Source organism: Chionomys nivalis, chromosome 5 (genome assembly GCF_950005125.1).
Source record: "Chionomys nivalis chromosome 5, mChiNiv1.1, whole genome shotgun sequence".
Taxonomy (NCBI): domain Eukaryota; kingdom Metazoa; phylum Chordata; class Mammalia; order Rodentia; family Cricetidae; genus Chionomys; species Chionomys nivalis.
The window spans coordinates 50,985,001-51,011,955 of record NC_080090.1 but is presented as its reverse complement, the minus strand read 5'-3'; the positions used below and the strand labels follow the sequence as shown (position 1 = coordinate 51,011,955).

At 47.6% G+C, this 26,955-nt stretch overlaps 1 protein-coding gene across 5 annotated transcripts; it reads right to left on the bottom strand.

The window, feature by feature from the left end:
- Positions 1-4,141: 4,141 nt before the first annotated feature.
- Fam107a (family with sequence similarity 107 member A) lies at positions 4,142-25,525 on the bottom strand. Of its 5 annotated transcripts, none has more exons than XM_057769669.1 (4): positions 25,360-25,498; positions 8,318-8,492; positions 6,709-6,865; positions 4,142-5,927 (listed from the first exon to the last, which is right to left on the bottom strand). In XM_057769669.1, the coding sequence occupies exons 1-4, from the start codon at positions 25,436-25,438 to the stop codon at positions 5,829-5,831; spliced, it is 510 nt and encodes a 169-aa protein (XP_057625652.1). In that variant the 5' UTR covers positions 25,439-25,498; the 3' UTR covers positions 4,142-5,828. The 5 variants fall into 5 exon arrangements, with proteins under 5 accessions (XP_057625652.1, XP_057625657.1, XP_057625655.1 ...); XM_057769674.1 differs by lacking the exon at positions 25,360-25,498 and adding an exon at positions 17,660-17,894; XM_057769672.1 differs by lacking the exon at positions 25,360-25,498 and adding an exon at positions 17,686-17,893.
- Between the last annotated feature and the right edge of the window lie 1,430 nt (positions 25,526-26,955).

The following is a 26,955-nucleotide window of genomic DNA, read 5'->3' as shown; positions in this document are numbered from 1 at the left end:
GTGGCACACATATTGGGACCAGAGGATAACTTTCGGGAATTGGTTTTTTCCTTCCATCACGTGGGTTCTAAGGGTGGAACTCTGGTTCTCAGACTTCATAGCAAGTGCCTTTACCTGTGAGCCATTTCATTGGCCCAGAAAAGTCAAAATTTAAATGGAATTTGAGCATTCATTACTTATGCTTCTAATTTTGAAAAGTTTAATTGCATTCAATTATTTATTTGTTTTGTTTTTTGAGATAGTGTTTTTCTGTGTAGCCCTGGCTGTCATGGAACTCGCTCTATAGACCCGGCTGGCCTTGAACTCATTTACCTGCCTCTGCCTCCTGAGTGCTGGGATTAAAGTGCTGCCCGGCCTGAGAAGCTAATTGTATTAAAATAACTAGATGATGTTCTTTTTAAAAATTATTATTTATTTTTACATGTGTGGGTGTTTTACCTGCATGTATGTCTGGTACCACATGCATGCAGTACCTGTTGGGGACAAAAGAGGGTGTTGGGCTCCTGGTCTGGCGTTACAGAGAGTTCTGAGCTGCCAGGAATTAAAGCTGGGCCCACTACAACAGCAGTCCACACTTTTAACCACTGAGTCATCTCTCCAGCAAGCAAAGACTGCAGGCGACGTCACATTAACCAAGGGTCAAAGCTCAGTTCTTTCACTGTTGCCTGAGAATATGACATCTTGACCTGACAAGCACAAACTCTGGTTCACTCACAGCTCCATGACATAGGACTTTCCAACTCTTTCTGGAACCTTTAGAAAGGGACCTCCATTCTGCCTCTTGGGCCTGAACTTTCCGAAGAGCTCCCTCCATGCTGCTGTCTATCCATGGAGTTAATACCTTGCCTGATAAATTTCTTATCCTCAAACAACTGCTTCATTCTTTCTCATTAAATCCCAATTTCTGCACCCCTATTGCTCCCCATCCCCAAGTTACTTCATATCTGTGTCAATGGCAGCTAACCATGCATTCTCTCTGTCTCTTTGATTTTTGAAGTAGGGTCTCTGTGAAAGGTTGGCCGTCCTGGAACTTAACCGTGTAGATTGTTATGCCCAGATCGGGAGTCCCGCCAAAACCAAGTAGGAGACTGAGTCCTGTATGTTAAAGCAAAGAGCCTTTATTCTTACACAAGTTTGCAAACTCAGACTCTCCATGTGTTCAATGTATTGGCATGATGTTTTGTTATATCAATAGAAACCCTAAGACAGTAGGGAATGATAAAAAAGAAAGATAGAAATGACGCAGAATGTTTAGAGATAGGGGCCTTGATTATATCCTTGGCCAAAAGCCAAAAATGTCCTTTGCTCTGTCTTGGCTGAAGTCCAGAAATGCCAAAAATATTTGGAGTCCTTTATTCCTTGTCTGGTTCCTTAAGGTTTTGATTTTTGAATTGGAAAACAGGGATTAACAGCTTCGGGGGCCAGTGAGAAAAGATCTCATTTCCTGTAAACTCGATAACAGCAGAAAGGGAACTTTGCTATTCACTCCTTAGGATTTAAACTACCATATAAAAAAGTGGAGGTGGGACTGGAAAGATGGCTCAGTGGTTAAGAGCACTGATTGTTCTTCCAGAGGTTCTGAGTTTAATTCCCAGAAACCACGTGGTGGCTCACAACCATCCGAAATGAGATCTGGTGCCCTCTTCTGATCTGGCCTGCAGACATATATGCAGACAGAACACTGTATACATAATAAATAAATTAATCTTTAAAAAAAAGTGGCAATACTAGGCTTTGTCAAGGCCCATGAAGGCAGAGCTACTTCCTTCTGCTTACAAGAATGAGTTACCTCTGGGGTACATGGAACTTGGGGTAACTGGAATCTGTGTTCCTGGTTCTTAGTCACTCAGATTTGAAAGTCCCTGAATGGCTGTGGCTATAACACAGTGTTGGCTTATTGGAATTTCAGTGTCAGTGGAGAAGTTGGAACTGAGTTAATACAAGACTCAGAAGAGAAAACCCACAACGTTTATTATCTTTACACGCACGTGAGCATTTCCACAAGAAAGTGAAGTGTGAAGAAATGACTAAAGCATGACGCTTTTACACCTTTCTGTACAAAATACACTAGCCTGTGAAGTCTGCTGGGGCACAGATCCCTGGACTCAGGGCAGTAAACTCTAGAGATGTCACTGGAAGATATCTGGGAGCCCATATACGGTGGCAGAAGAGAAATTATTTATTCAGGCTCGGGACAGCCCAGGTGCTGGTGTTTTGTGGGAAAACTATTTCCCCATGGAACATTTATGGTTTGCTGCTTGTTAAAAAAAAAACAGGTCAAATGGCCCTTTCTGTGGCTGTCAGGGAAGTCCAACTTTTGGACACTGTGATATGTTATCATCTGCAGTTCATGATGGAGAACCACACAATGGAGTTAGAAGGAAAAAAATCATGCCCAAGAAAATCTCATGTTTTAAGTAAGTTTATGGCTTTGTGTTGGGTTGCTTTCATAGCTGTCCTGAAGCGCGTGTGCTTGGGTAGATGCCCGTGAATAGTCGCTCCAGGGGTTCCAAAGGATCGGTATACCATTTTGATGCATTTGAGATGGTCCATGCTTACCTACTTTTGTAGTATGTAGATGCCAATATTTCAGCTGGAGCTCTATTTTTTTTTGAAAGATTTGGGGGTGGGATCTTGAAGAAAATGAATCTTGGCTGCTGGCTCCTGAGGAAAGCCTATTCCTGGCCAGTAGCAGCTGGGGAGCAGGCAGTGAGGTAGGGCTTGCTGGGTAGTGCAGGAGGCCAGGCTGACTGCCACAGTGGAAGGTCAGGGTAGAGAGGGAGTTGGACACATAGAACCTTCCAGATTGCATAAAACCTCCCCTGAAAGTCAGCAGAGGGCTCTGTGAAGGGTGGCAAGATCTGCTTAAAACTGTAACAGGGTTGACCTCGCTGCTTTATTGAGGAGGCACGGGGGGCAAAGGCAGCGACAGGGATGAGGTCTGTGCACTAATTCAGGGAAAGGCAGCACATGGCACCAGGGAGTGGGATCAATGATGAAGAATTCCAGTTCCAGACTGGGATCAGGTGGGCAGCATCAGAGTGTGCGCAGAAGAGGGTACAGGCCCTGCGGTGGAACTAGTCCCAAGAGTTTTCTGTTGGAAAAGAGGGAATTAAGTTGTTAGCCTTGCTTACAGGGATTTCTGGACAGGCAGGCAAGACTGACCTTTTGTGTTTGTAGTAGTTTGAATGTAATTGGACCCCATAATCTCATAGGAGTGGCACCATTAGGAGGTGTGTCTTTCTTGGAGTGGATATGGCCTTGTTGGAAGGAGTGTGTCACTGTGGGGGTGGGCTTTGAGGTTTTCTGTGCTCAGATACTGCCCAGTGTCTCAGTTGACTTCTTGTTGCCTGTAAGGTGTAGGACTTTCAGCTACTATTCCAGCACCACATTTGCCTGCACGTTGTCATGCTTCCTGTCACGATGGTAACGGACTGAACCTCTGATCTCTGAGACTGTAAGTGAGCTACCTCAATTAAATGCTTTCTTTGTAAGAGTTGCCATGATCATGGTGTCTCTTCACAGCAATAGACGCCCTAACTAGACAGAGTCAGTTAGGAAATGTGAGTAACAGACTCACAGTGACTTTAAGAAACAGGAGTTTATTTTTATTTACAAGGTGTTTGGAGACAGAGAACTGTTGGCACTTGCTTGGTCAAATGATCACAGGGCTTATGGATCTCTTGGCCTTTTCCTCAGGTTAAACATGATTGCTAATGTTCTGGGCATCACATCCCCAATCAAGCAGGAAGAAGGAAGAGGCAGAGGGAGTCTCTCAGCAAAGCATGGGGTTTTCTAGTAGATCCTAGACTTGCACTTCAATTACATTAGCCATACCTGGTCACATGATCACCCAAACCTACAGAGCAGACTGAGAGAGTGAGAATCTATATTTATAGTCACTGGTGGGAGGTGATGAGAAAGATGGATTAGGTCTAACAGAGTCACAGAGCATCAAAGTGTCTGCCATGGTTCTCCTGGATGACCTCCTTGTGGGCCCTTATTCTTTTGGTTGTCATCTCTGTGATTTGCCATTTCCTCCAGGGACCACTAAGACCCTTGGGTGGTCCTACTCTAACCCTGGTGCCCTGTCTTGCTTCTCTTTACATGTCAGAAAATGCTAGAACAGTGCACATACCTGTAGAGCAACAAACCTCAACATTGTCTTTATTTAAGAAATACATATCAGCACAACACCTCATCAGCAGATACCTAAGACAGGTACACTTCATTTAGACCTTTATAGCTGGAACACACACACACGCACGCACACACAGACATGCACTCACACAGACACACGCATGCATGCACACCACACACACACACATGTACGCACACATGCATGCGCAAGAGAGAGCTGGAAAAATACACAAGAGAGAGCATGAGGGCAAGAGACAGAATCTCCGTTTGCTGCCACACCCACACTCTGCTACCCTAACACCATTGTTTTCTGGAGCCTGAGCACCCAGCACACCCACAGGGAAATCTGCGCTTCTCTGGCAGTGCTATTCCCACCAGTGAAGGGCTTCAAAACAGAGGCATGTGGGTTTCATTCTTCAGGGGAAAGGATTCAGGCCTTCCTGTAGGTGTTCAAGACAGTGTAGGAGCAAAAGATCCACACAAGAAGCACAAGTAGGAGCTTTGGAGGAAGAAGAGATGAGGATGATCAGGCTGGGGGTGCTGGGGGGAGAGTCTCAGGTGACAGTGGCTGGCAATGTTGACTCTAAGAAGCCTTTCCATCACCATGGCAGTGGGGTCTTCAAACTACCATCTATCTTTCCAGAGTTGAAAAGCTAAGATTTTTTTTTTCCTTTTTGGCTAGAATTGCAATGTGGTTACACCAGTAAATAGTGAAAATTGGCAGTTACAATCACAAGACCATTTGTATTTGCTAGGCTAGAGTTTTCCAGGCCAAAGGTCCCTGTGTATATTGTGTGTGTGTATGGGTGGGGGAGACGTCTATGGATAGCGAATGAATATGGGCTTTAGGGCCGGCTCTGGGAACCTCCAGGCCAGGGAACCAAGGGAATTGGACATTTCTAAAATAAAACTCTTGGGTGCTTCAGTCTAGCTATCTTCTCAAGCCAGTGTCTTAGGCTTTCCCTGGGAGTGTGTTAGACACACACCTTCTAGGGACTGTTTCCAGGACTCTCCAGTTTGTATGACATGTACATGTATGTACATACATGTGTGTATGGTATGTACAGTGAAGTTGGCAATGTGCTGTTCTAAGCTGGAAGCCAGAGCACTGAGGTGAGATGTGATTAGCAATTCAGGGAGGACAGGTGCAGAGGAAAAAAGCTGCATGTACCGCAAGCCAGCAGGGCCCGAAGCTGCCTTGGTTAGGACTCTTCCCTCTTGGTCACAGCCTGCTGTGACCTCCCATGCCCACTTCCGTACTACAGAAAGGCCCCTTCTTTGCTCTGTGATTTCCAAAGCATCCTTGGCCTCCGGTCAAGCCAGAACTGAGATGTTCCCGCCACTAGAAGCTGGGCTTCTCCCAAAAGCAGGGACTTGTTGGGAATCCAAGGCAGAGTGGAAGGACATTTGACCTTCCTTCCCACTTCTTCTGGGGAAGCCCACTTGGTGAATGGGATTGGGGAGGGCACCTCGGGAAGATCTTTCCTGGCAGTGGCTTCCTCTTAGCACAGGAAGGCTAGGTGCTCAGAAGGAAAAGTCCCTATAGAGACTTCCCTATGGGGTGTGGGGATCCCCAGTTTCCCAGGGATTGCCAGCCTCTCAGGTCTGCCTTCCTGGCGTCACGGTATTCCAGGGCCTTCTGGTTCAGGAGGGCCAGAGTGAGAGGCAGGAACTGAATGGAGGGAACTCTACAGTGCTCTCTCCTCCGTGGCGATTCTGCGCAGGTTTTCCCGGACTTTGATGAACTCAGGGGCGTGGTCATCTTCTCTCTGTGGTGGGTTTTCCAGCTGGAAGAGAGAGACACGGGTGCTTTTGGAAGGGCTGGGGGAGGGGCTCCTCTTCTCAAAAGCCATGGTGTTGAACCAAAGGTCCTGTCCATGGGGAAGCAGAAGCACCCTGAGTTGGGTTTTACAAACCGTCCCAAAGTAGCAGCAGCGGTGGTGGTGGTGATGGGTATCAGGAAAATAGATGCTTGAAAGAGAGTCTTAATAATTAACATGAAAAAAAAAAAAACCTACCCTCATTTCAGGAAACACTATCAAAACAGTATGCATGAGGTAATCCCACCATTTCTGGATATGGGCAGGGGGTTGATGAGTAAATGACCTCTCAAGGGTCAGACGGCTTGTTGACTGGGGTTTTGAGCCTTGGACATGTTCTAGCTCTCTATCCCAGGTCCATTTGTAAGTTCTTTCCTCTTAATAAACTTTATCTTCACCACCATCCATGTGCCGGGCCAATTCTTCCAGGACACAAGAACCTGGGAATCTCAGTGAGTACCCTCTGTACCAACACGGGGGACAGTGTAAGAGACCAGGTGATCCTTGGGAAGCCTGGTTCAATTGTTTATCCTTCTGGCATCGAACTCCCGACCTCTAAAATGCAAATGGCGTCTGCTCTCAGGCAGATGATCATCAGATCTAAGGGTCCTTATAGGAAAACAGGCCCAGAGAAGTGAAGCCACCATACTAGAGTCACACAGCAGGCCAGAGGTAGATTCCTGGCGTCATGTCGACCTTCCCTGGGGGCTTGGAGGAGCCTGGACTGGAGTGATGGCCGCCTACCCACCTGGTTCAATCTCTGCTGCCTTCTCAGCAGCTCCTGCCTGAAGGGGCACTGAAGCCGCTTGGCCTCCAGCTCCTCCTCTTTCTTCTTGATCAACTGATTCCAGCGACGGTGCTCCAGGACCCGCTGCAGTTCGGGTTTGCTGTCCACACCCAGGCCCCTGGAGGAGGGGAGCTATCAGGAGATTCTCTTCCCAACCTTCCCAGTCTGGGACGGTAGTTTTCGGTGACGCCAGCGCACCATTATCTCCTATGATGTTTGGGCAACACCGGTGGCGGGGAGGGGGGACTGGTGGGAGGGAGGGGGGTACCCTTTCTGTCCCATGCTATAGGGAAAGGCAAAGAGCCACTGCGTCCAGTTGCAAGGCAGGCTTGAACTATAGCAGGAGAATTTCAGCCCAGGCAGCAGAGACCAGGTGCCATGTGGTTGCTGTGTATTTTATGAGAGCTTCTGAAGATGCTGGGCTGAGCGCTCTCAAAATCTCCTGTGAGTTAATTTCCTTACAAGGATATCTATTTATCCCCATTCTCCAGGCCAATTTTTTTTTTAAAGTCTAGGAGACAAGAAACAATGTCTGGTTTCATGTTTCCTTGATTATCAGTCACATGCAATGACCTTTAAAATGTTTCCAGCATTTACATTTCTCCTTTTGCAAATTATTTCTTCTTATTTGGTTTTTCCTTGTAGACTAAAGTACATGAATATATTAATATTTTATACTGTATATGTAATTTCTAATTTAATTTATTATATAGCACACATTTCGGTTTGCTTGAAGCTGTTTTTCATTGTGGTGGTATTTTTGATACTATAGCGAATGAACACCACACAAAGCAGCGGAGAACACGACAATGTTACAATATCAAGGGCAAACAAACCCACAAACAGTCCAGAGTGTAAGGAGCACTCTGCAGTATCTTGGCTGTATCTCAGAATGGAAATCACATCCAGCTCCAATACAACTGGCCAGCAGAGGGCGCCACGAAGGCGGTTCCCTCCACCTTCAGCCTGGGCCAGGCGACTGCAGATGTGCCATTCTCCAGACTTCCCCTTGGCTCTTCTGTTTCATTGCCAGCCTCTCACCCAATATGGGAACATGGCTGTGAAGGAGCCATCACTGCCTGATACCCCAACAACATCTGTGTGCGCTCTAGTTTTCTCTGCTGACACAACCCACCTCCCACCAGGGCTGTCTCCCCTCCCTGCTGCAGGCCTTCCAGGTTTTGTCTCTTTCATGAAGTCATTTAGACAGCCCCACATGCCCAGTACCTCCTCTGGGGTCCCACACTCTTTTAAAGCCTCCATCAAGGCACACACTCTCTGCCTGATATCCTTTCATTCTCCTCTGGGAGGAAAGGAACTGGGCCTCTATTTTTGTACTCTAGGTCTGGGAATGGTGCCCTGCATGCAATAGGTGTTTAATAAGTTCACGTGCCTTCCGTGGCATCCAAGCATGCATTAAGTGGCTGGGAGAGAGGATGGGGCTTTGGGGTTCTCATGGTTTCTTCTGGACCCCGTGGGGCTCCAGACAATGACCAGGTCAACCTCTTGAGGTCATATTTACAGGCCTGTGCAGGATATCACTAGGCCAGCCAGCTGGGTGCCATCCTACCTTCTGTGATTCATGAGCAGCTCCCGGTGTAGCTCCTGGTGGCTTCGGGAGGCCTTCACAGGGTTCAGCAGCTTCTTGGGTTTGATGAGCTCTGGATTCCACTCTCTATACTCTGGCCGAGCCATGAGTCCCCCAATGTCTGCCCTCTCCCTCTGGATCTCCGAGTACATTGAAGCTGTTGTGATGGGCAGTGAAGTTACTTCAAGGGTGTCAGCAGCCCTACCCACTCCTTGGGGCACAGCTTAGTGGGGAAACTTGGGTAAGCTATCTGACTATCTGGATCTTGCTATCTGCCTCTCTGTTACACCTAGGTTAAAAGTTGTGACTATTGAAGATGATGTTTGTAAAGCATTTGGGGCACAGAAGTAAAATGTCACCAAGGCTTAAGATACAGCTTTGTTATGGGACTGGAGAGATGGCTCTTTTCGGAAAGCATTTACCACGCAAGCATAAGAACCTGAGTTAGATTCCCCAGTATTCACAGAAAAAGCTTGGCGTGATGCTGTGTGCTTGGGATGTCAGTACTGTGAGGCAGAGACAGGTGGATCCCTGGAACTCACTGGTCAGCCTAGCCAGCCTAATCAGTGAGATTACTCCTAATCCATGTCCCAGTGAGAGACCCTGTTTCAAGATGCAAGGCAGCCTGGCGGTGGTGGCGCACGCCTTTAATCCCAGCACTTGGGAGGCAGAGGCAGGCGGATCTCTGTGAGTTCGAGACGAGCCTGGCAGATAGTGCCTGAAGAATAGCATCGGAAGATGACCTCTGGCCTCTACACATATATGCACACATGCACATCTACATATACATACATACCAAAGTGCATACATATGGGTTGCCGCTGGCTGTGCTGGATAGTTTTATGCTAACCTGACACAAGCTAGAGTCATCTGAGGGGGGGAACCTTGATTGAGAAAATGTCTCCATAAGACTCAGTTGTAGGCAAGCCTATAGGGCATTTTCTTAATTGATGATTGATGGAGAGGTCTTAGTCCATGGCGGATGGTGCCAGCCCTGGGCTGGCTGTAAGAAAGTGGTCCTGGGTGCTATAAGAAAGCAGACTGAGCCATGGGGAACAAGCCAGTAAGTAGCACCCCTTCATGGCCTCTGCATCAGCTCCTATCTCCGGGTTACTACCCTGTTTGATTTCCTGTCTTGATTTCTTTTGTTGATAAGCAGCGATGTGGAAGTGTCAGGTGAATAAACCCTTTCCTCTCCAAGTTGTTTTAGGTCATGGTATTTCATCACAGAAATAGTAACCTTGGCAGTGAAACACTGGCAAAAGAAAAAAAATTACCCAAACCAAAACCAAAGGGATTATGTTTGCGTTTCTGCTTTCAATAAGCTTGTACTAGAAAAAGAAAAGGTGTGTGTGTTTATGTAATCTGTAGTTGTTAAAGACAATTTAGATATGGTAAAAACAAAACACCCCCCCCCATTGTCCTATTCCCTAGCCATAGTTCCCAAATTGCGGGAGGGCTGAAACTTTCCGCCTTTTCCACAGCAGAGAGTAGTGTGTGAAATGCAAGTGCTGCCGTATCCCTGTTACAAAGGGATGGCTGTCATCTTGTCTGCCCTGCTCATGTGTGACTGCTCTTGGTCCCTCTTCCAGAGTACTGGAACTTGGTCAGTGTACTTCAGATTCAGGCAGAAGGGCTTCTCTGCCACAGACAGGTCCCTGTTCTTGAAATGCTTTAGAGAGAGGAGAAGAGGAGAGGAGACAAAGGAAGGGGAGAGGAAGGGAGAGCAGAGCAAAGTTCTTTAACACACTAGTCACAGGGGATAGCTGCTGCCTGGCTGCTCGTGGTTCGGAGTAATTACAGTGAATATTAGGTCAAAGGTTTGAGTCCCTCAGCCCAGCTTCCAGAAAAACACCCTCACCCCTTTTCTGAGACAGGTCTTTCTGCGACACCCTGTTGGTGCTGACCTTGCAGCCCTCCCGCCTCCACCCCTGTAGCACTAGCAGCACCAGCCAACAGGCTTCAGTCGGTGGGGTTGAGCATGCTCTGTGTGGTGGGCATAGCAAGCTTCTGGTCTAATACACAGTAGGCACTAATGTTCGTTGGTAACTGGTGCTAAAACTTTTAAGGTTTTGGTCTTGGAGACCCTTAGCCCTAAGTTGGTTTCCATGTGGCAATGGAGATAGCATGCCCTATCTCACACCCTGAGACTCCACCTTCTTGGTCTCCTCTTTTCTGTCCCAGTCTCTCTGTCTCTGTCTCTGTCTCTCAGCTTAGATTCGTCTTGAACTTGTTATATAGTTGAAGATGACCTTGAATTTGAGGTTGTCCTGCTTCCACCTTCAACCCCAGCAAAGGAGAAGCATTAATCGCCCAAAGGTGTTCTGATGGTAGCCAGGTCAAGTGTCAGAGTGTGGAAATATCTGCTTTTTTAAATTGAAAATATTTTTTCATATGATATATTCTGATCACAGTTTGCCCTCCCACATCTTCTTCCCACCTCCCAATTCACCCAGCTCCAGGCCTTCTTTCTCTAGCTCTTTGTTGGGGGCACAGAGGTCCTAGCACTCACAGAGAAACACTAAGAGAATTAGGAATGTTAATCACACAGCGGTGACGCCTCATGGAGGAGATGCGAATTGAATATCTGCATTGCATCCAGAGAGCTGAGAGTGGATTTATTAACAACCCAGAGACCTTTTTGCTATCTGTGGAGGCAGACCTCACCCTAATTCCCCAGAACAAATATTCCAGACTCTTCCTCCCTAGACCATTTCCCATCCTTAGAAAGGTTGTCACAAGTACTTTATGGTTGCTGACTTCTAGGCTGTCAGTCAGAGACCACACTAGACACGAGGCCTTTTAGCTGTAGAACCCACCCTCAAGACCACATGTACTCTGTAAAAGAGTCTCACTATAGTCACACCTTAAGCTTTTTTTGTGCACCTGGAATTGGGCTGATTGTTGCCTGGAAACCTTTCCCCAAGTTGTACTGTGTTTTAAATATGCTGACAGTGAACCGCCTGGCATTAGACACCTCAAAGTCTGATCCAGGTTAAGTCAGTCTGCAACAGGTTTTCATTCCCATCTCCTTGCATGGTTTGCTTTCTGCCTGACACCCACAGAGACCCCTCATCTCTTTGAAAAACAAATGGGTAAATTAAAGGAAATCTGGATAAAAATAAAGAAAAAGCACAAGAAATACCGACACTCACAGATACACACACACATACACACACACACACACACACACACACACGGAAAAACCAAAACTCATAAAAACACAAATTCAGAAGCCACTATATACAAGTAAAAGATCAGTAAGAGGTAGTATTCAAGCAAAGCAATTGATATGAGACAAAAGTCTACAGAAATACTACTGAGTTCACTTTCTGATGGCATTCTACCGCTGGGGATGGGGCCTCTGTTAAGTGTGGCTCATAAACCCATTGAGACTCCATATTTCACACTAATTTTTCTTTTGCATGCAGTTATCAATTGGAGATAGCTTTTTGATTAAGGATGAGAGCTTGTGTCCACTCCCCTGTCAGACCTGGGCCCCCATCTGGCTTGGACCTGTTCAAGCCCTGTACCATGCACTTTTGATGGAATTAGCAGTCTCAGAAGCAATTTTTTGTTCTTTGATTTTTGAGACAGGGTTTCTCTGTGTAGCCCTGGCTGTCCTGGAACTTGGTCTGTAGGCAAGGCTGGCCTTGAACTCACAGAGATCCCCCTGCCTCTGCCTCCTGAGTGCTGGGATTAAAGGCGTGCGCCACCACCCTCCGGCTAATTTTTTGGTTCTTAAAATGATCACGAAACACCTTATTTATTTGCTTTTGAGATAGGACCTCCTGTAGCCCAGGCTGACTTCAAAATTGTGCTATAGCCAAGAATGACCTTGGACTTGTTATCTGCTAGTACAAGCCTATGCCACCATGCCTGGTTTTAAGCGGGCTAGGAATCAAACCTGGGGCTCCATGCAGGCTAGACAAGTATTCTATATTCTACCGTCTGAATTACATGGTGGCACCTTTAGTTACTTTAAGCGGGAACATTAGAAAATTTCCACTGTGCTCACCAAGGGGGATTAGTTGTTTTAGTTGATGGGCTCGTATTTCTGACAGCCAATGTACCAGAATGCTTTGATTCGAATTGGAGTTTTAAGATCCCTGTTTGCTATCTACTCTATTGCTGAGTTCTCCAATCTTTAGTTCTCTGTAGTACTCGCCATGTCCCCAGCTCCCATCCTGTCCAGGCTGCCATCACAGCACACTTCAGTGTCTCCCTTGACTCCCTGGCTAGTGCCTCTGCCCTCACCCTCTTCGGGCCCCAGTCTTCCCAGTGCAGAACGCTTCTCGTCGGCTACGTCACCTTTCAAAGAACTAGCTGTATATTGCCGACATGGTAAGACAGTAAGCAGAAATAAGTTGCATAACTCTTGGAAATTTGTGTAACAATAATATTTAAAATATAATTATTTAATAATAATATTTTAAAAAGACATAACTGGGCCGTGGCAGTACATGCTTTTAATCCCAGGACTCAGGAGGCAGAGGCAGGTAGATAACTGTAAGTTCAAGACCAGCCTGGTCTTCAAATCGAGTCCCAGAACAGCCAGAGCTGTTACACAGAGAAACCCTGCTAAAAAAACCAAAAAAAAAAAAAAAAAAAAAAAAAAAAAAAAAAAAAATCCAAAAAGAAAACAAAACAAAAGGACATAGCTATATCCCCAGTAAAACAATAGGAGAGAAATTAAGTTGTATGGCAGTACACAAATAGTTACACAGAATTAAAGAATTAAGAGTCTTGCACAATAGGAATGGACATTGAGAATATATGAAATAATGTTTGCCATACAATCGTCAGATGCCTGCATTCCTCTCATTTGCCAGGTATTATGGTAGCATTAGGTACCCAGCAGGGAGCTAAGCAAGTGGGGGGCCCTGCTCTACGTTTACAAATGGGACCAAGTTCATCCAGGTGTTGGGGAGGGCCCCTGTGAGGAGGTGGGGCTCTAGTGAGCATTGAGAGCGAAGGGTAAACTGCTCCATGCCTGGGGAGCAGCTGTCTGGCTCCCGCACCTTAAAACAAGCTGTGTCTGTTCTGGGAACACAAAGGCACAGTGTGCCCAGAGCGGCACGATCCGGTGGTGGAGTGTTCGCAGTGAGGGTGGACAGTTGGCTTCAGGTCCGGGAGAGGGTGAGGCAGATTGAATTTCTAAAAGGTCATGCTGGCTGCCGTGTAGGGGAAATGGCCAACAGGCCTTAGGAATTTTTATTTCCTTCCCTTTCAGTGGGCTGCTTCTGTTTGCTCGTTCCATCCCCGTTACATTCCAGAGAAACCTTGGCTTGGCCTGGCTCTCCATCTTCGCCCCCAGGCCACCCCCTCAGTCTTGGTTTCCAGGGTCCCTCTGGGAAGACAAGCCTTATCTGGCTCACCCTTCTGTGGTCACTGTCTTGAAATACCTCATACACATGTAAGAGTAGAGCCCTTCATTTTGTACTGGGCCCTGCAGATGGGATCACCTCATATGCCAGGTCTATCAGCGGTTACTCCTGACTTAAGGGTCTCTCTGGGAGTCCACTCTTTTTAACTCTATGGTCTATGACGAGGCAGGGATCTCTAAAAAGGCAGCTGCGGCTGGGAAAGTTGCCTTTGCCTCTCTAAATGCTGAACTTCAGTAGGGGTGTGTGTGTGTGTGTGTGTGTGTACAGAATGAAGAAGGAAGGGCTCATGGGAACCCTCAGGGTTTAAGAACTGCAATAAGAGTCTTCTAGCCTTTTAATTTGATAGCCGAGGCTTCCGAGTGGAAAATCCTGTGTAGGTCCTCTCATGGAAGATGCTGTTCACTGGAGGCCTTGGACCCTTGTGGTCACAACCTGCCTCACTAGGGTGGCAGCCCTGGCTGCTGATAGGAGCCCTTTATTCTGGGTATTTGATGGGGCACTGTATAACTCCAAAGCAGAAGAAGATCTGAATTATCCTGTAGGTCATGCTGGACACCTTGGTTAGAAACCTGGGGTCACTCCCAAAGCTTCTGGGGTTCTGAGCAATCTAACACCATTCGGGATGTGGCCATGATGAGGCCAAGAACTGGGCTTTAGACAGGCCAGTTCTGAAAGAAAATGAGCTGGCAGGGGAGAGGAAGGGCTGGTGAAGGAGGAGATAAGTGGCCAATACCCTTGAAGGAGACATGGAAGTATCTGCTGTTCACACCTTGAGTTGAATTTCAGCTCTGTTCCCAAATCACTGAAGATTTCTGAACAGGAAGCTGCTGATGCTCATGAGGCTCTTGGCAAATGACTAGCTCGGAGTCCAAAGGCTCTGTGCTGGTTCCCAGGGCTGCCACAGATGGTAAAGCAGTCTGTGAGTTGCACTCTCAGGCCTCAACTCCCGCAGGTTAAACCAGAAATAGTGATGTATAATTGCAGTGTGGCCATCTTATTAGCTGAGATCACTGTTAAATACATCCTGATCCTAGCCTTAGGACTGAGTTCTCTTATTTTTTTTTAAAAAGAGGGGATAATCATTAAGTCATTAAATTTTAACCTTTGCCGGGCGATGGTGGCGCACGCCTTTAATCCCAGCACTCGGGAGGCAGAGGCAGGTGGATCTCTGTGAGTTCGAGACCAGCCTGGTCTACAGAGCTAGTTCCAGGACAGGCTCCAACGCCACAGAGAAACCCTGTCTCGAAAAACCAAAAAAAAAAAAAAAAAAAAAAAAAAAAAAAAAAAAAAAATTTTAACCTTTGCTGAATGTTGAGGTCCTCAGGGGAGTCACACCCCAATTCCAGTGCAGTAGCTTAGGGGTACATCTTAGTGTTTGAGAGGCTTGAAAACTCCTGGGTGACTCAATAGTCAGATGCCTTTGCAAAACCAGAGGAAGGAAGGAGGGAGGGAGGGAGGCATTCAGGCCTCATTGCTCCAGCCAAGTGACTCTAGCTGGCCGTGGTTGACCAGTCACTACATGCAGGTCTGGTTGAGGGTACACTTAGGCTTTTAACCCAGGCATCCTCCTCTGGAGAATCCTGGTGTTGGAAGACTGAGGAGCGTCTGCTGGGCAGGAAGCTCTGCAGCCAGAAGTGTCAGCTAAATGATTGGCTTGCATGTCTCTAAGAGGGCAGTTGGGAGGCTGACCTCTTGCAGGGAGCAGCCGGGGAGATAAGAGTGAAGAAGAGAGACCTCTGGTTCTCCCCAAGAGGTCCTAGAGCTGCTTCCTAGAGACTGAGCCAGGTTCTAGGTGTACGCAGCTGGGTTGGAACAGTAGCCTTGACAACAAACCCTGGTCCCTTCCTGGACACTGAAGGCAGAGACAGAGGAGAATGATAATCTTACTTCAGGTCAAGTTTATACTGAAAACAGCTGTGATACCAAAGCTGATGCCCAAGGTCCTCCTACCCCTCTTTGAGGCAGGGCTCATATATGCCTATATGCTTCAAACATGCTGTATAGCCCAGGATGACCTGGGATTCCTGATTGCCCTGCTGCTGCCTCTCAAGTGCTAAGATTATAGTGTAGCCACCATGCCCCATGAATGAGGCACCAGTGATCAGTCTCAGGGCTTTGTGCATGCTAGGGAGGTTCTTGACCAAGTGAGCTACGTTCTTAGCTTTGCCTACGGTCTTAATGTCCCTTCTGTCTGCTTTCCGACGATCTTCAATGTTCTTATCGTATTTCTGTTATAACAAGTGACACTGGGTCTAGTCAAATGTCCAACAGTTAAAGCAAAGGCAATAGATGGTAACATGCAGGCCTAGCTAGGCAGGCAAATAAGCCATGCTCTCTGACCTCTGACCAGTGGAGGTCATGGCATCCACGCTAAGGTCGTTGGAGTGTAAAAGGATACGGTGTACCCAATGCACTCTGCATAGTACTTGATTTAGCAAGGCCCACCCACCCAAGGCAAACTGTAAGCCTCCTGTCCTGCATGTTTTGGGGTGAGCATGGGACTTGATCTGAATCTCATGATTGTCCTGAAGGCAACTCATTTTATAGTTGAGGAAGTCAAAGCCCTTTATGCCAAGATACATGTTGGGTAGTTAACAAAGCCAGGATCTTTGGACTCCAAACCTAATATTCTTTCTACCATGACACTATCTCCCACAAATGGCATATTTTTGACTCAGTAGAGCAGATTTACTTTACTTTTACATTTGCTCTCTCTGTGTGCTCAAGAAACCTATGGGAGAAGTAGCTGAGTCCCCTTGACAGCTGAGAACACGAAAGCCAGAGAAACAGCCTGTGAGAAATGCTAGCGCTACCTTGCCACTTGAAACCACAGGCCTGGTAGCCTTCACCCCATCCCCCAAACCTTCCTGGTCCAGCATCAATAGCCTCAGAAGGGAGGCTTTGAGAAAAGCTGGCAAGGGAAGGAGGAACATTCAGAAAAGTGACAAGCTGGCTACCACGTGTCCTGCCTGCCCTTTCCTCCCTGCGGGTGGCATGCATTTGTGGCTCACTGGCTGGTAGCCTAAGAACATATCTGGCAACACCTCCCGGTCTCCTTGCAGCCTCAGGCCAACCTTCTTGAAGCTGCCTGTCCATCTGAACAAGAGAACTACAGACTGGCTTCCTCAACTCTGTCTTGGTTCACTGGAACTTTCTAGGCAGTGAGAAGAGAAGTTGGGTTGGAAGGGTGAGCCATACAGGATCCTTTGCAAGGTTAGGAATTGTACCATGCTGTTGGGCAGGAACCAGCATGAACAGATCTCCCATCCTGCTACCCATGTGGCCTGGTGCCAGTCCATTTTATCTGAGACTGGCTCAGGGGAAATGACTGCAGGGATTACCATCCTTCAGGCTAAGAAAGTCACCAGGACCCACGTCACCCAGAAACCTTCACATGGGGACAGCCTCAAACTTAGAAACCACCCCACTTAGAGCAGCCTATAGTGATATACGATTCCCTAGGGCCTGATTTCTCTAGTCTCAGACTGGCCTTTGTACCGTGAGATGCCAAAGCCAAGTTCATCAGCAAGGTGAACACTGCTGCTGGCCCTGGACCCACTAAACTGAGAAGGTGGGTAACCCCTTCTTAGGAGCAAGTCACCCAACCTCAAAGATGCCATCTGATTTCTCCAGATCACATTGCCAGGGGTCAAAGGAACAAGAATCTGAGCTGAACTCTGGTGCCCAAACCCAGGTTCTGCGTTCTCATTGCATATAAAACCAGGGCTTTTGTCTATCTGTGCATTATTTAGTGACCCCCCCCTTCAATAACCCCACACACCCCTATTGTGTAATAATGGATCTAAAAGAGGCTGTAGCAGACATTAAATTACTCCCAGTATTTAGAAGCAAAAGATCCACCAGGCTCCAGAACTGTAATTGAGAGCCCACTCAATCCCTGTCCCCCACCCCCACTTCCTATCCTCCTATCACTCACCCCAGTGAGGCAGAGTCTTTAGGTACCTAAATTCAAAGGGCTCAGTTACCAGGACAGCTTGCTCTGGCGCTCCCAGGTCGCTCTCCGTCCCTCCACCTTCTCCCAGAACACAGCCTGACAGCTTGGGACAGAACAGAAAGGAGTCTCAGAGCAGTGTCTGAGCTTTGAGCTCCTCTGCAGCTCTCAGACTTAGGGAACCCTAAGAAGGTCCCAGGGCTGAGGCAGCCGCCCCCAAAGGGCGGGCCTTAAACTCCCGAGATGGGAGGCAGTCTTACATTCCTGTTTATTCTGATATCAATAAAAAGGAACTGTTGCTATAGAAACTGTTATTTCACTTGGTGAGTGGCCATGTCCTCGGCTCAGAACACCATGTCCAAGCCACCCTGATTGAGAGGCACAAATAAATACCTGTTTTGTCATATTGGTGAGGAATATGAATCATGCCAAGCTTTGTTCCCACCAAGAAGGCTTCTAGCTGCTGTGGAGGAATTTCCCTTGTTTGTATGGGAGGGGATTCCAGCACTTCCCTCAAGGAGTGGGAAGCCACGCTCCCTGCTGCAGCAAGGAATTCTTTAGAAGGGTCTCTTGGGGTGCTAGCAGGGAGAAAACTATACCTTGAGCCAGTTCTTGGCCATCGTCCAGGCACAGGTATCAGTAACATTGTGACATGAAGCTGTCATTTACAAATCTGTTGAACTACATGGGACACACCTATTGGTGGTTTGAAGAATCTATGCATACATGGGCAGTGATGGAACATACCATTAATCCCAGCAGTTGGGAGGCAGAGGCAGACAGACCACTGAGTTTGAGGTCAGCGCGGTCTACAGAGCAAGTCCCAGGACAGCCAGGCTAAACAGAGAAATTCTGCCCCTAAATAAACAAAATGAACAACAAAACACATATAATATAACACATATAACTTCATACCTGGAGCTTCAAAGAAGAAGCAGCAGGATGTAGTAGGCAGGAAGAGGGTAGCTGATGGAGTCTATACCCAGACCCGACCTGATCCCAGCCCTTTCTGTACTTTGGTTTCTGTGGCTGGGTAATAAAACCTCAATGAGATGGTGTCCACTAATATACCCTACAGAGAGAACTGTCATGTGTTAAGGACCCCAATATCCATGCTTGTTCTTGGTCACAATGAGACTGTGTGTAAATGAAGCTGAGGACATGGGCAGAACCCCAAAGCAAATCCACATGCTTGTAGATCAGAGACCTTCCCCTTACCTCTGAACTAGCTTCCGCTTGAGCATTGGGAGTGTTCCTGCTTTTGGCCTTATCCTGTGTTCTTCAGAGAGGAGACTAGCGCCTGCCAGTGAGACTAGGCCTTTATCCCAGTTCGTTTTCTCATGAACTTCGGTTGTCCAGGAACTATTAGGACCAGGGCACACACCATGGTAAGCAGATGCATTGCCCATGTAGTTTGGGGTTCCTTTTGGTCAAAGGATCTGTTCATTTAGCTAACATCTACTGAGTATATACTGTATTCCTGTCATGACCTAAGTGGATACATGATGAGAAGGAGACAGACGGTACCCCTGTCCTTGGGGAATCCACTTTCAGAGAGGGGGAGGGAGAGACAGAGAGAGAGAGAGACAAAGACAGAGAGAGAGACAGAGAGAGACAGATAGACAGACAGAGAGAGAAACAGAGAGACAGAGAGAGACATACAGAGAGAAACAGAGAGACAGAGAGAGACACACAGAGAGAAACAGAGGGAGAGACAGAGAGGGACACAGAGAGAGAGAGAGAGACAGAGAGAGCGAGCAGATAAGGAAGGCACACAAGAAAATGCCAATCTGTGATGCATGGCTGTGCAGAAGGTAAGTTTGAATGAGAGAAGGGCAGTGATCTAGAGCTTGGGAAGGGTGGGCATGGCAGAGGCTGACTCATAAGAAACTGGCTATTGTTTGTGTGGGAGAGATTTCCAGCCTGAGGGCAGCTAGTGTCAAGGCTCTAGAGTGGGTATGAACTGGGAATAGTAGCAAAAGGCCAGGAAAGCTGCAGTGAGGAAGGAGGGAGAAGAAGGGACCTGAAAAACGGACCTGTGGGAGGGTACTTCAAGCACTCTGAAGCCATAGAAACCTAAAGTTGTGCATTCTCAGGCACGCAGGCATAAGACAGTGTTCTAGAAACAATGTATAGTCCTCCGTGTTTATTGCTCCCAACTTTTGCTTTTCTGGAAATTCCTGGAATGGTAGCCTCCCCCAGCTTCCCACCCTGGCGGCTTTGTTTCTCTCAATTCTCCTAGTAGAATAGGAGGACTAAAGCCTTGTCAGGGGCTGGGGGTGTAGTTCAGCTGTAGGATGCTCGGAGTCTGTCTCCAGCACAGCGTAAAACTGGGTGTGGTGGCTGATACCTGTGATCCCAGTACTGGGGAGGTAGAGGCAGGAAGATCAGCAGTTCAAGACCGCCCTCAGCTACACAGCCAGTTCAAGGCCAGCCTGGGCCACAGGAGACCTCATTTACATAAAACAAAGGACTTGTTGACTACTATTGCTACTTTTTTTCTTCTTATCTTATTCAACAGAGAAGTAACTGGGTGCTTCTTCGGGGATTTCAGTGGCCCATCAAAACCAACCTTAGTGCCTTCTGAAAACTGAGGCTCTAAGGGTCCTAGGGACAGACTCTGACAGCTTTGGTTTATGTCTGGAATCCCCACATCAGCCACGGCCACTCTTCCTACTGTTCACCCACTCTCCTGCTTGATGAACGGCCAAGGACAGTTGGCCAAGAAACATCAGTGCTAGGTGTTGGTGCCACTGGCCAGGACTCTTTATGTTGTTCTGCCTAAGGCTTTTGGCACAGCCCAACTTGGTGCAGACCCAACAGGCTCACCCATGGGGGTGGCAGCCCGGCAAGAGGAGCCTTACCTTATTCTTGTCGTGGCTTCTGTCTCAATACTTTGATGCTGGCTATGGATTCGACATGAAGTGTTCCCCACAAAAGCTAAAGTGCTGAAGCCTTAGTGTCCAGATGTGCTGCTCAGAAGTAACTAGTTCGTGATGGCCTTACGTTCATCAATAGATCAACGCACCGATGGGTTCACAGTTGAATAGGCTATCAGAAGGTGGGGGGGGCTAGTTAGGGGAAGGAAGTAGGTCTCTGCGATGGGGTGACTTTGGGTACATCTTATCCCTATTCCTTACCCCTGGATATTATAAGGGAAGCAGTGTTCTTCCATTATGCTTCTGTCATATCGTGGTCTTTTGTTTTTGTTTCTATATATTTTTATTGAGCTCTACATTTTTCTCTGCTCCCCTACCTGCCTCTTCCCTCCCCTTCAACCTTCTCCCAAGGTCCCCATGCTCCCAATTTACTCAGGAGATCTTGTCTTTTTCTACTTCCCATGTAGATTAGATTCATGTATGTCTCTCTTAGAGTCCTCATTTTGTCTAGGTTCTCTGGGATTGTGATTTGTAGACTGGTTTTCTTTGCTTTGTGTTTAAAATCCACTTATGAGTAAGTACATATGATGTTTGTCTTTCTGGGTCTGGGTTACCTCACTCAAAATTGTCATGATCTTAAAAGCAATGGAAGCAGCTTCCTGTCGTGTGTGAGTGCTTGTGACATTGCACAGGAGATGGGCAAACAGAAGCAAAACCACAGCCATCAATAAAAGAGATTGTAACACCTTATGATGGGTGCAGTCAACCTCCATGCCAACCTGTAAAGACTGTCTCCCACATTGTAGGGGACAAGCACACCTACAATGATGCCCCTTTCTTAAGAAAAAACAATAAGTGCATACATAGAGAACCCACTTCTATGTACACAAGTCCGTCAGGGAGGCCACTTCTAGGGGAGTAAATCTCAACCACCATTGCTAGGTATCTCTGGATGGGCAAGCAGAAGGATTGGGACATGCTCATAGAGTGCTATATCAGAACCTTTGATGGGACCTAGATAAGGAAGTTTGTGTATGTGTGTGGGTTCTGTGGCTCAACAGCAGGACCTTGGGCATGCTAGATATGTGATCTATCACTGAGGTCCTTGCCAGGCCCAGTTAGCATATTCCCCTAGGGGAATCTTTGGTATTTTAAAGTGTGAGAACTACTGTTTGATACGATGCAGTTGTAAGCCCTTGTCTTTTGTTACTGTTCTGTAATGTTTGTGGCTTAAAAACCAAGCAAACCCATCCACACATTGCTTTTGTCAGAGAAAAGCAGTAAGGACCCAAAAGTATGGGGGAAAGCCGTCTCTTCCAAGCAGTTGTCCTGGGAGTCGGTTTGGAATCCTGTACGGGTCATGTTTGTTTGACTTGAATATGGGAGAGCAGGGGCCCTTCAGCAAATGAATCTAGCAGGGAGATTGTTCCAGAAACCTTCAGGGCTCAAGGTGGAGCTACTGCTTTTTCTCTCTTCCGAAACAAAGAGCTTCAGAAGTCCATGGGCAGCCCCACAGTGGGAAGACTGAAGGAAACTGCCACGCTTTGCTGCTGTGTCCACTCTGTCTCCTCAAAGTATGAGAGGGAAGGGTCCTGAAGCCCAGGGAAGGCAGCTAGCTGGGGTGTTTCTTGCTGTAGCACAGGAAAAACCTCCCCAAACGCTTTCCTTTTATTTCAGCTTAGTTTTCTTCAGCTCAGTAGCACCAAAGGCAATTCAGATGGGCCCACAAACATCAGAGAAGTTTCCATAGCAACTTGAACATTCTTCCTTGACCCTGTGTTTTAGAGCCTCCATTTCCAAAGAAGCCCACAAAGTAGTCCTAGCATCAAACTGGGCACCTCTCTGGCCACTCCAAACATATTCTAATGAAAGGATTCGGGGGGGGGGGGCAGGGGAAGAAGCTTGCGGGTGATTGTGAATTGGGGAAGAGTTGCCTTTCCAAGTTTGAACTGGAAGACACTTACCCCGGGGAAGGGATTTCAAGCGTGAAGACGGGAAGTGGGGCAGGGCCGCAAGAACCAAGAGTTCTTTTTCTGAAAGCTGGCTCTGAACCCATTGCCGTTGGCATAGTGAATTTGGACTCTAAGAGTGATCTTACCCTATTTTATTTGCCTTGCAGGGAGAAAAATCAGGATGTATTCTCATGTTTCCCCCACCCCACCCCATGTGTATGTATGTATGATGGGCAGATCATAGTAAACCATAAAATTTCAGAAATTCATGGTTGCATGCCTGGGGGCTGGTGGTGGGGGAGAGCAGAGCTCCTAGAAGAATTTAATTCAGATAAGCAATGGATTTTACAAGCACATCCATTTTATCTTTGGAGCTACTTGCAATAAACTATTCTTCGTTGTTTACTTAAGGTTCAAATTGTACCAAGATTCAATTCTTTCATGCAGTGTTCCCTGGGAATAATAGTGGAATGGAGGCTTTTCCGCCCCCTGGTGGCTAACAAGGAGTACAGACACCTGAAGAGGTACCCTGCTATCCAGGCTCCACACAGAAGCCTTCCTCCCAAGGGTGGAAGTGAAACAAGCCAGGTAGACTTTTATGGATGGACAATAGCTTTCCAGGTATGACTGAGTGTGAGTTCTATCACAGAGTGAGTTCTTCCAGACAGGGGGCTATGAGTATATGTGTCAGCTCAGACTCCAACCCGGGATCCATTGTTGTACCACTAGAGGGCCTTCAACATGCCTTCAATGACTCTGAAACTGGACAGTTGTTCTGATGAACAGAGGACAGGGTAGGGAAACCTCAGCCCCAGAGTTGGCTCACCTGCCTAAGTGACACTATTATCGTAATACCTCATGTAACAGCGCTAAAGTTCCCATTCAAGTGAAAACACTGGGAATATGTTAGGAAACAGATGTGCAGGTAAACTAGGCATGGGATAGACTAGAGGCTGTTTGTAGTTAGTAGGATTATGGGGTAAGCTCTGCCCTTTCGTTTCTCATCCAAATATCTATAGATGCATTCACCACTAGGTTGCAGAGATGGGATCAACTGTCCTCTCTTTGTATAAATCAGTGATTCTCAACCTTCCTAATAATGGGACCCTTTAATACAATTCCTCATGCTGTGGTGACCCCCAACCATAAAATTAAGTCATTGGTACTTCACAAGTGTAATTTCGCTACCGTTATAAATCGTAATGGAAATATCTGATATGCCGGACATCTGGTATACGACCCCTGTGAAAGGGCCTTTGGAACTTTGGAGAGGTAGCCCTGAGTTTGAAACTGTTTTCTGCCTCTGAGGTAGGTGAGAGATTCCTTAGCGGACTAAGGGCTGCTGTTGCTGCTCCCTGGAACTACCTACTCACTAAACGGAGAGGATAATCAGTGGGTCCTGGCAGAACCAAGAAGGTGGAACTAGACAACACCCGATGTTTCTAGCGAGTGCTCCATTAGTAAGCACCCAGTCCTCAGGGAGGCCTCTGTCTCTGTCCTGGCTTGGGTGATACAATTAGGGGACTAGCCTGTGACCCTGAAGCTCTGACTTGTCCGTGCTGAGCTGAAAGTTGAGAGCGGCAATTCACAGCAGCACTTCCAGCTAGAGAAAGCACAAGGTCTTCGGATTAGGGAATCTTGCCGCCTGCTTTAGGAAAACTGACGCCCCAACGGCGAGCTTTGAGGTTTGAAATCTGATTCTTTGATTGGGAGTTGCTGGCTTTATGCGGATGGGGTCAGACCCTCCGCCAGGAAGGCGCTGTTGGTCCTGAAACCTTGGCCAGTTATTGTCTGGGGGCTTAAGGGAACCCTTGTTCAAAAGTTCTCAACGGGTAGCTGGGCGGCGATATCTGGGCGACAGTAGGGTTGGGGCGCAGCAACACTGAACCCCAGAGCTCTAGGCGGACGCAGGCGGCGCCACTTCAGCGAAACGCTCTGACCTACCGGCCGCCTTAGCATTTTTGGTCGCGTAGTCCCGTAGTCCCGTAGTCCGCTACTGACTGAGACCTGCTCCTTGCCTGGGCAGAAGGCAACTGGCCAGAGAGGCAAGTCCTTTGACACTTTCGAATCACTTCCTTAAGAGGGCAGGTGTCCCAGTGGTATCAATTTTTACCTTTCCCCAAACCCTTTCCCGGAGTTCAGTTCTAGACGGAAGCATCTAAGTCCTCACTAAGGGCATTTTCTCCTTTTTTCCCTATATCTCGACGCTTTTCCAAATTATTTTTTTATGCTGACCATATAGTCATTTATTTTATTATTTGAATAAAAGGCGTTTAAAATGTCCTGAGCAGAAAGTACAGTGCTTATCCGTACAGAAGCCAACAAAAAATTTAGAGATGAACACCTGTCATCCAACAACATCCTCAAAATTCAAAAGCCGCCTCATGTCTCCTTCCCAATTTATGCACTCCCACGTTCAGCAAATGCTTTCTGAGCTGCCTGGACCGTGTTGTCCCCTAGTCATGGGCAACCACCTACGGGACATCAGGGCCAATACTCGGGGCTTTTTTCCTCTGCGGAATTCCCGCTTTGCTGCCAGACCTACCTCCTACTCTGGGCTGTTGTCTGCATGCTTTTGGGGACACTGCCAGATACGAATCCCGACAGGGATCTCGCAGAACCTCGGCAGGGAGGACTTGGGATCTAAGCAAGAGTCTGCTTTTGTGTACGCTCATCTGTTTCCACACCCAAGAAGAAGGCAATCGATGGGAGAAAAAACGAGACAGAAGAAAAGGAGTGATGGAGAAATGTCGAAACTTTGAGATGATGGGAAGGAAGAAACCTGGGCACCAAGGGAAGGAAGGACTAGGGGCACTGAGATCTGCAGGGGGCGGTCCCGCTGGTTCCCACTTACCCGACCTGAGCAGCATCGCCCGGTACAGCCCGGTAGCCTCGGCGGGCGCCTTGGACCACTCGCCCAGCTTCTGCGCCATGCCTAGAGCTGAGTGTTCCCACCGCTGAGTCTGGACTGAAGGACTGAGCAGCGTCTCAGTGATAGTGACGCGCCTGGCTGCTCCACCCGCCCGCCCGGGGATCTGGTTACAGTAGGCTCCTGAGACACTGCGGTGGTGTTAGAGGGCCAGGGCCACAGGGAGTCTCTGTGCACGGAGCAGCTAGGGCACAGCGGGCGTCTCTGGATACCTTTGCAGCATCACATGGAGCGCGGCCAGCCTCCTTCCAGCCTGACTTCTTGCCCACTTCGCCCCGTTCTTGGTCTCTGGCCCCTGTGAAGGCTGTGAGCAGGTATGGGATTCTGAAGCGCCATTCCTGGCATTTGTTTCCAGTCGGTTGGCGAAGAGAAAAAGACCAGGACCCTCATCTGAGATGCGTGGAGAGCCATACATAGTTCTTCATTCATAGGGTTATAAGGTGAGGTTTGGCAGGCTGATAGGTGAAGTGCTTAGAACCCGCTGGGTTCAGAGCAAACACTATGCACCAATACTTTGGACTCTGAGAATATTGCTGAGTTGGCAGAGTGCTTGCTTGAACGAAGCCCTGGGTTCGAGATCCAGCACGGCTTAAAACCGGGGAATGTAGTGCACACCTGTAATCCTAGAGTTTAAGAAGTGGAGATAGGAGGATCAGGAGAGTTCAAGGTCACCCTCAGTAATGTAGCTAGTTTGAAACCAGACTGGGCTATGTGAAAGGTGTCTCGAAAAACAAGCAAGTAAACGAACATTCCCCAAAGATTTAAGTGGTACTGAGAGGTAGGGTCTTTGCTGGGGTAGGGGGAAGCTGAAGGAGGAAGTCAGTAGAATGCCTTATGACTGATTTCTCTGGCTTTGTGGTGTTCTATAAACAGCCAGAAGAGAAGACCAATGGAAGAGTCTGGAGACTCATGGGGCAACATTCATTGGGCAGATGTGGAATATGTAAAATGTTCCACTTTGCCTGCACTGGGCTACACTGCATCTAAATAAAACAAGAGAATATAAAGTATGCACTATTTGTGGTCTAGTTCCTTTAATCTTTATAATCCTTCTAAGTAGGGCCTCTTAGCATTCTGATTTTACAAAGGAGAGGAACAGAAGCTCAGAGAGGCTAATCTACTGCTCTGAGGTCACTCAGCATGGAGCTAGGACACAAATTCTGATGGTCTGACCCGAGACATCGATTCTTCTCCACTGCTTCTATTATACAAGTCTCTCTTCAGAGCAGTCCTAAGGTGTGAGTCTTCCCTCCAGTATAGAGACCAAGTCACCGAGACTCAGCAGGTGAAGTGACTTGGCCATACTTACATACTTAAGATCCAGATAGTTCTGAATCCGTGAAATTGGTGTCTGAAAACATGGGAGCTGTCTAGGGCACTGGACGGTCCAAGGCTGTGCCTGGGTGGGCCAAAAATGATGAGTTAGCTGTTAAGACCTTGGTCCCACCACCATAACCTCCATCACCTCCTCATGCTTCCTGACATCCTGTTTTCTTGCTCTTTGGTGGGCCCTCAATCACT

What these genes read in the sequence shown, in the direction of transcription:
- Fam107a (XM_057769669.1), bottom strand. Translation starts at nt 25,438, where the DNA reads ATGGCGCAGAAGCTGGGCGAGTGGTCCAAGGCGCCCGCCGAGGCTACC. An exon ending in GGCGATGCTGCTCAGGTCGG is followed by an intron (nt 8,493 to 25,359) that starts GTAAGTGGGAAC and finishes CCATCACAACAG; the next exon opens with CTTCAATGTACTCGGAGATC. An exon ending in GGCAGCAGAGATTGAACCAG is followed by an intron (nt 5,928 to 6,708) that starts GTGGGTAGGCGG and finishes TCTCTCTTCCAG; the next exon opens with CTGGAAAACCCACCACAGAG.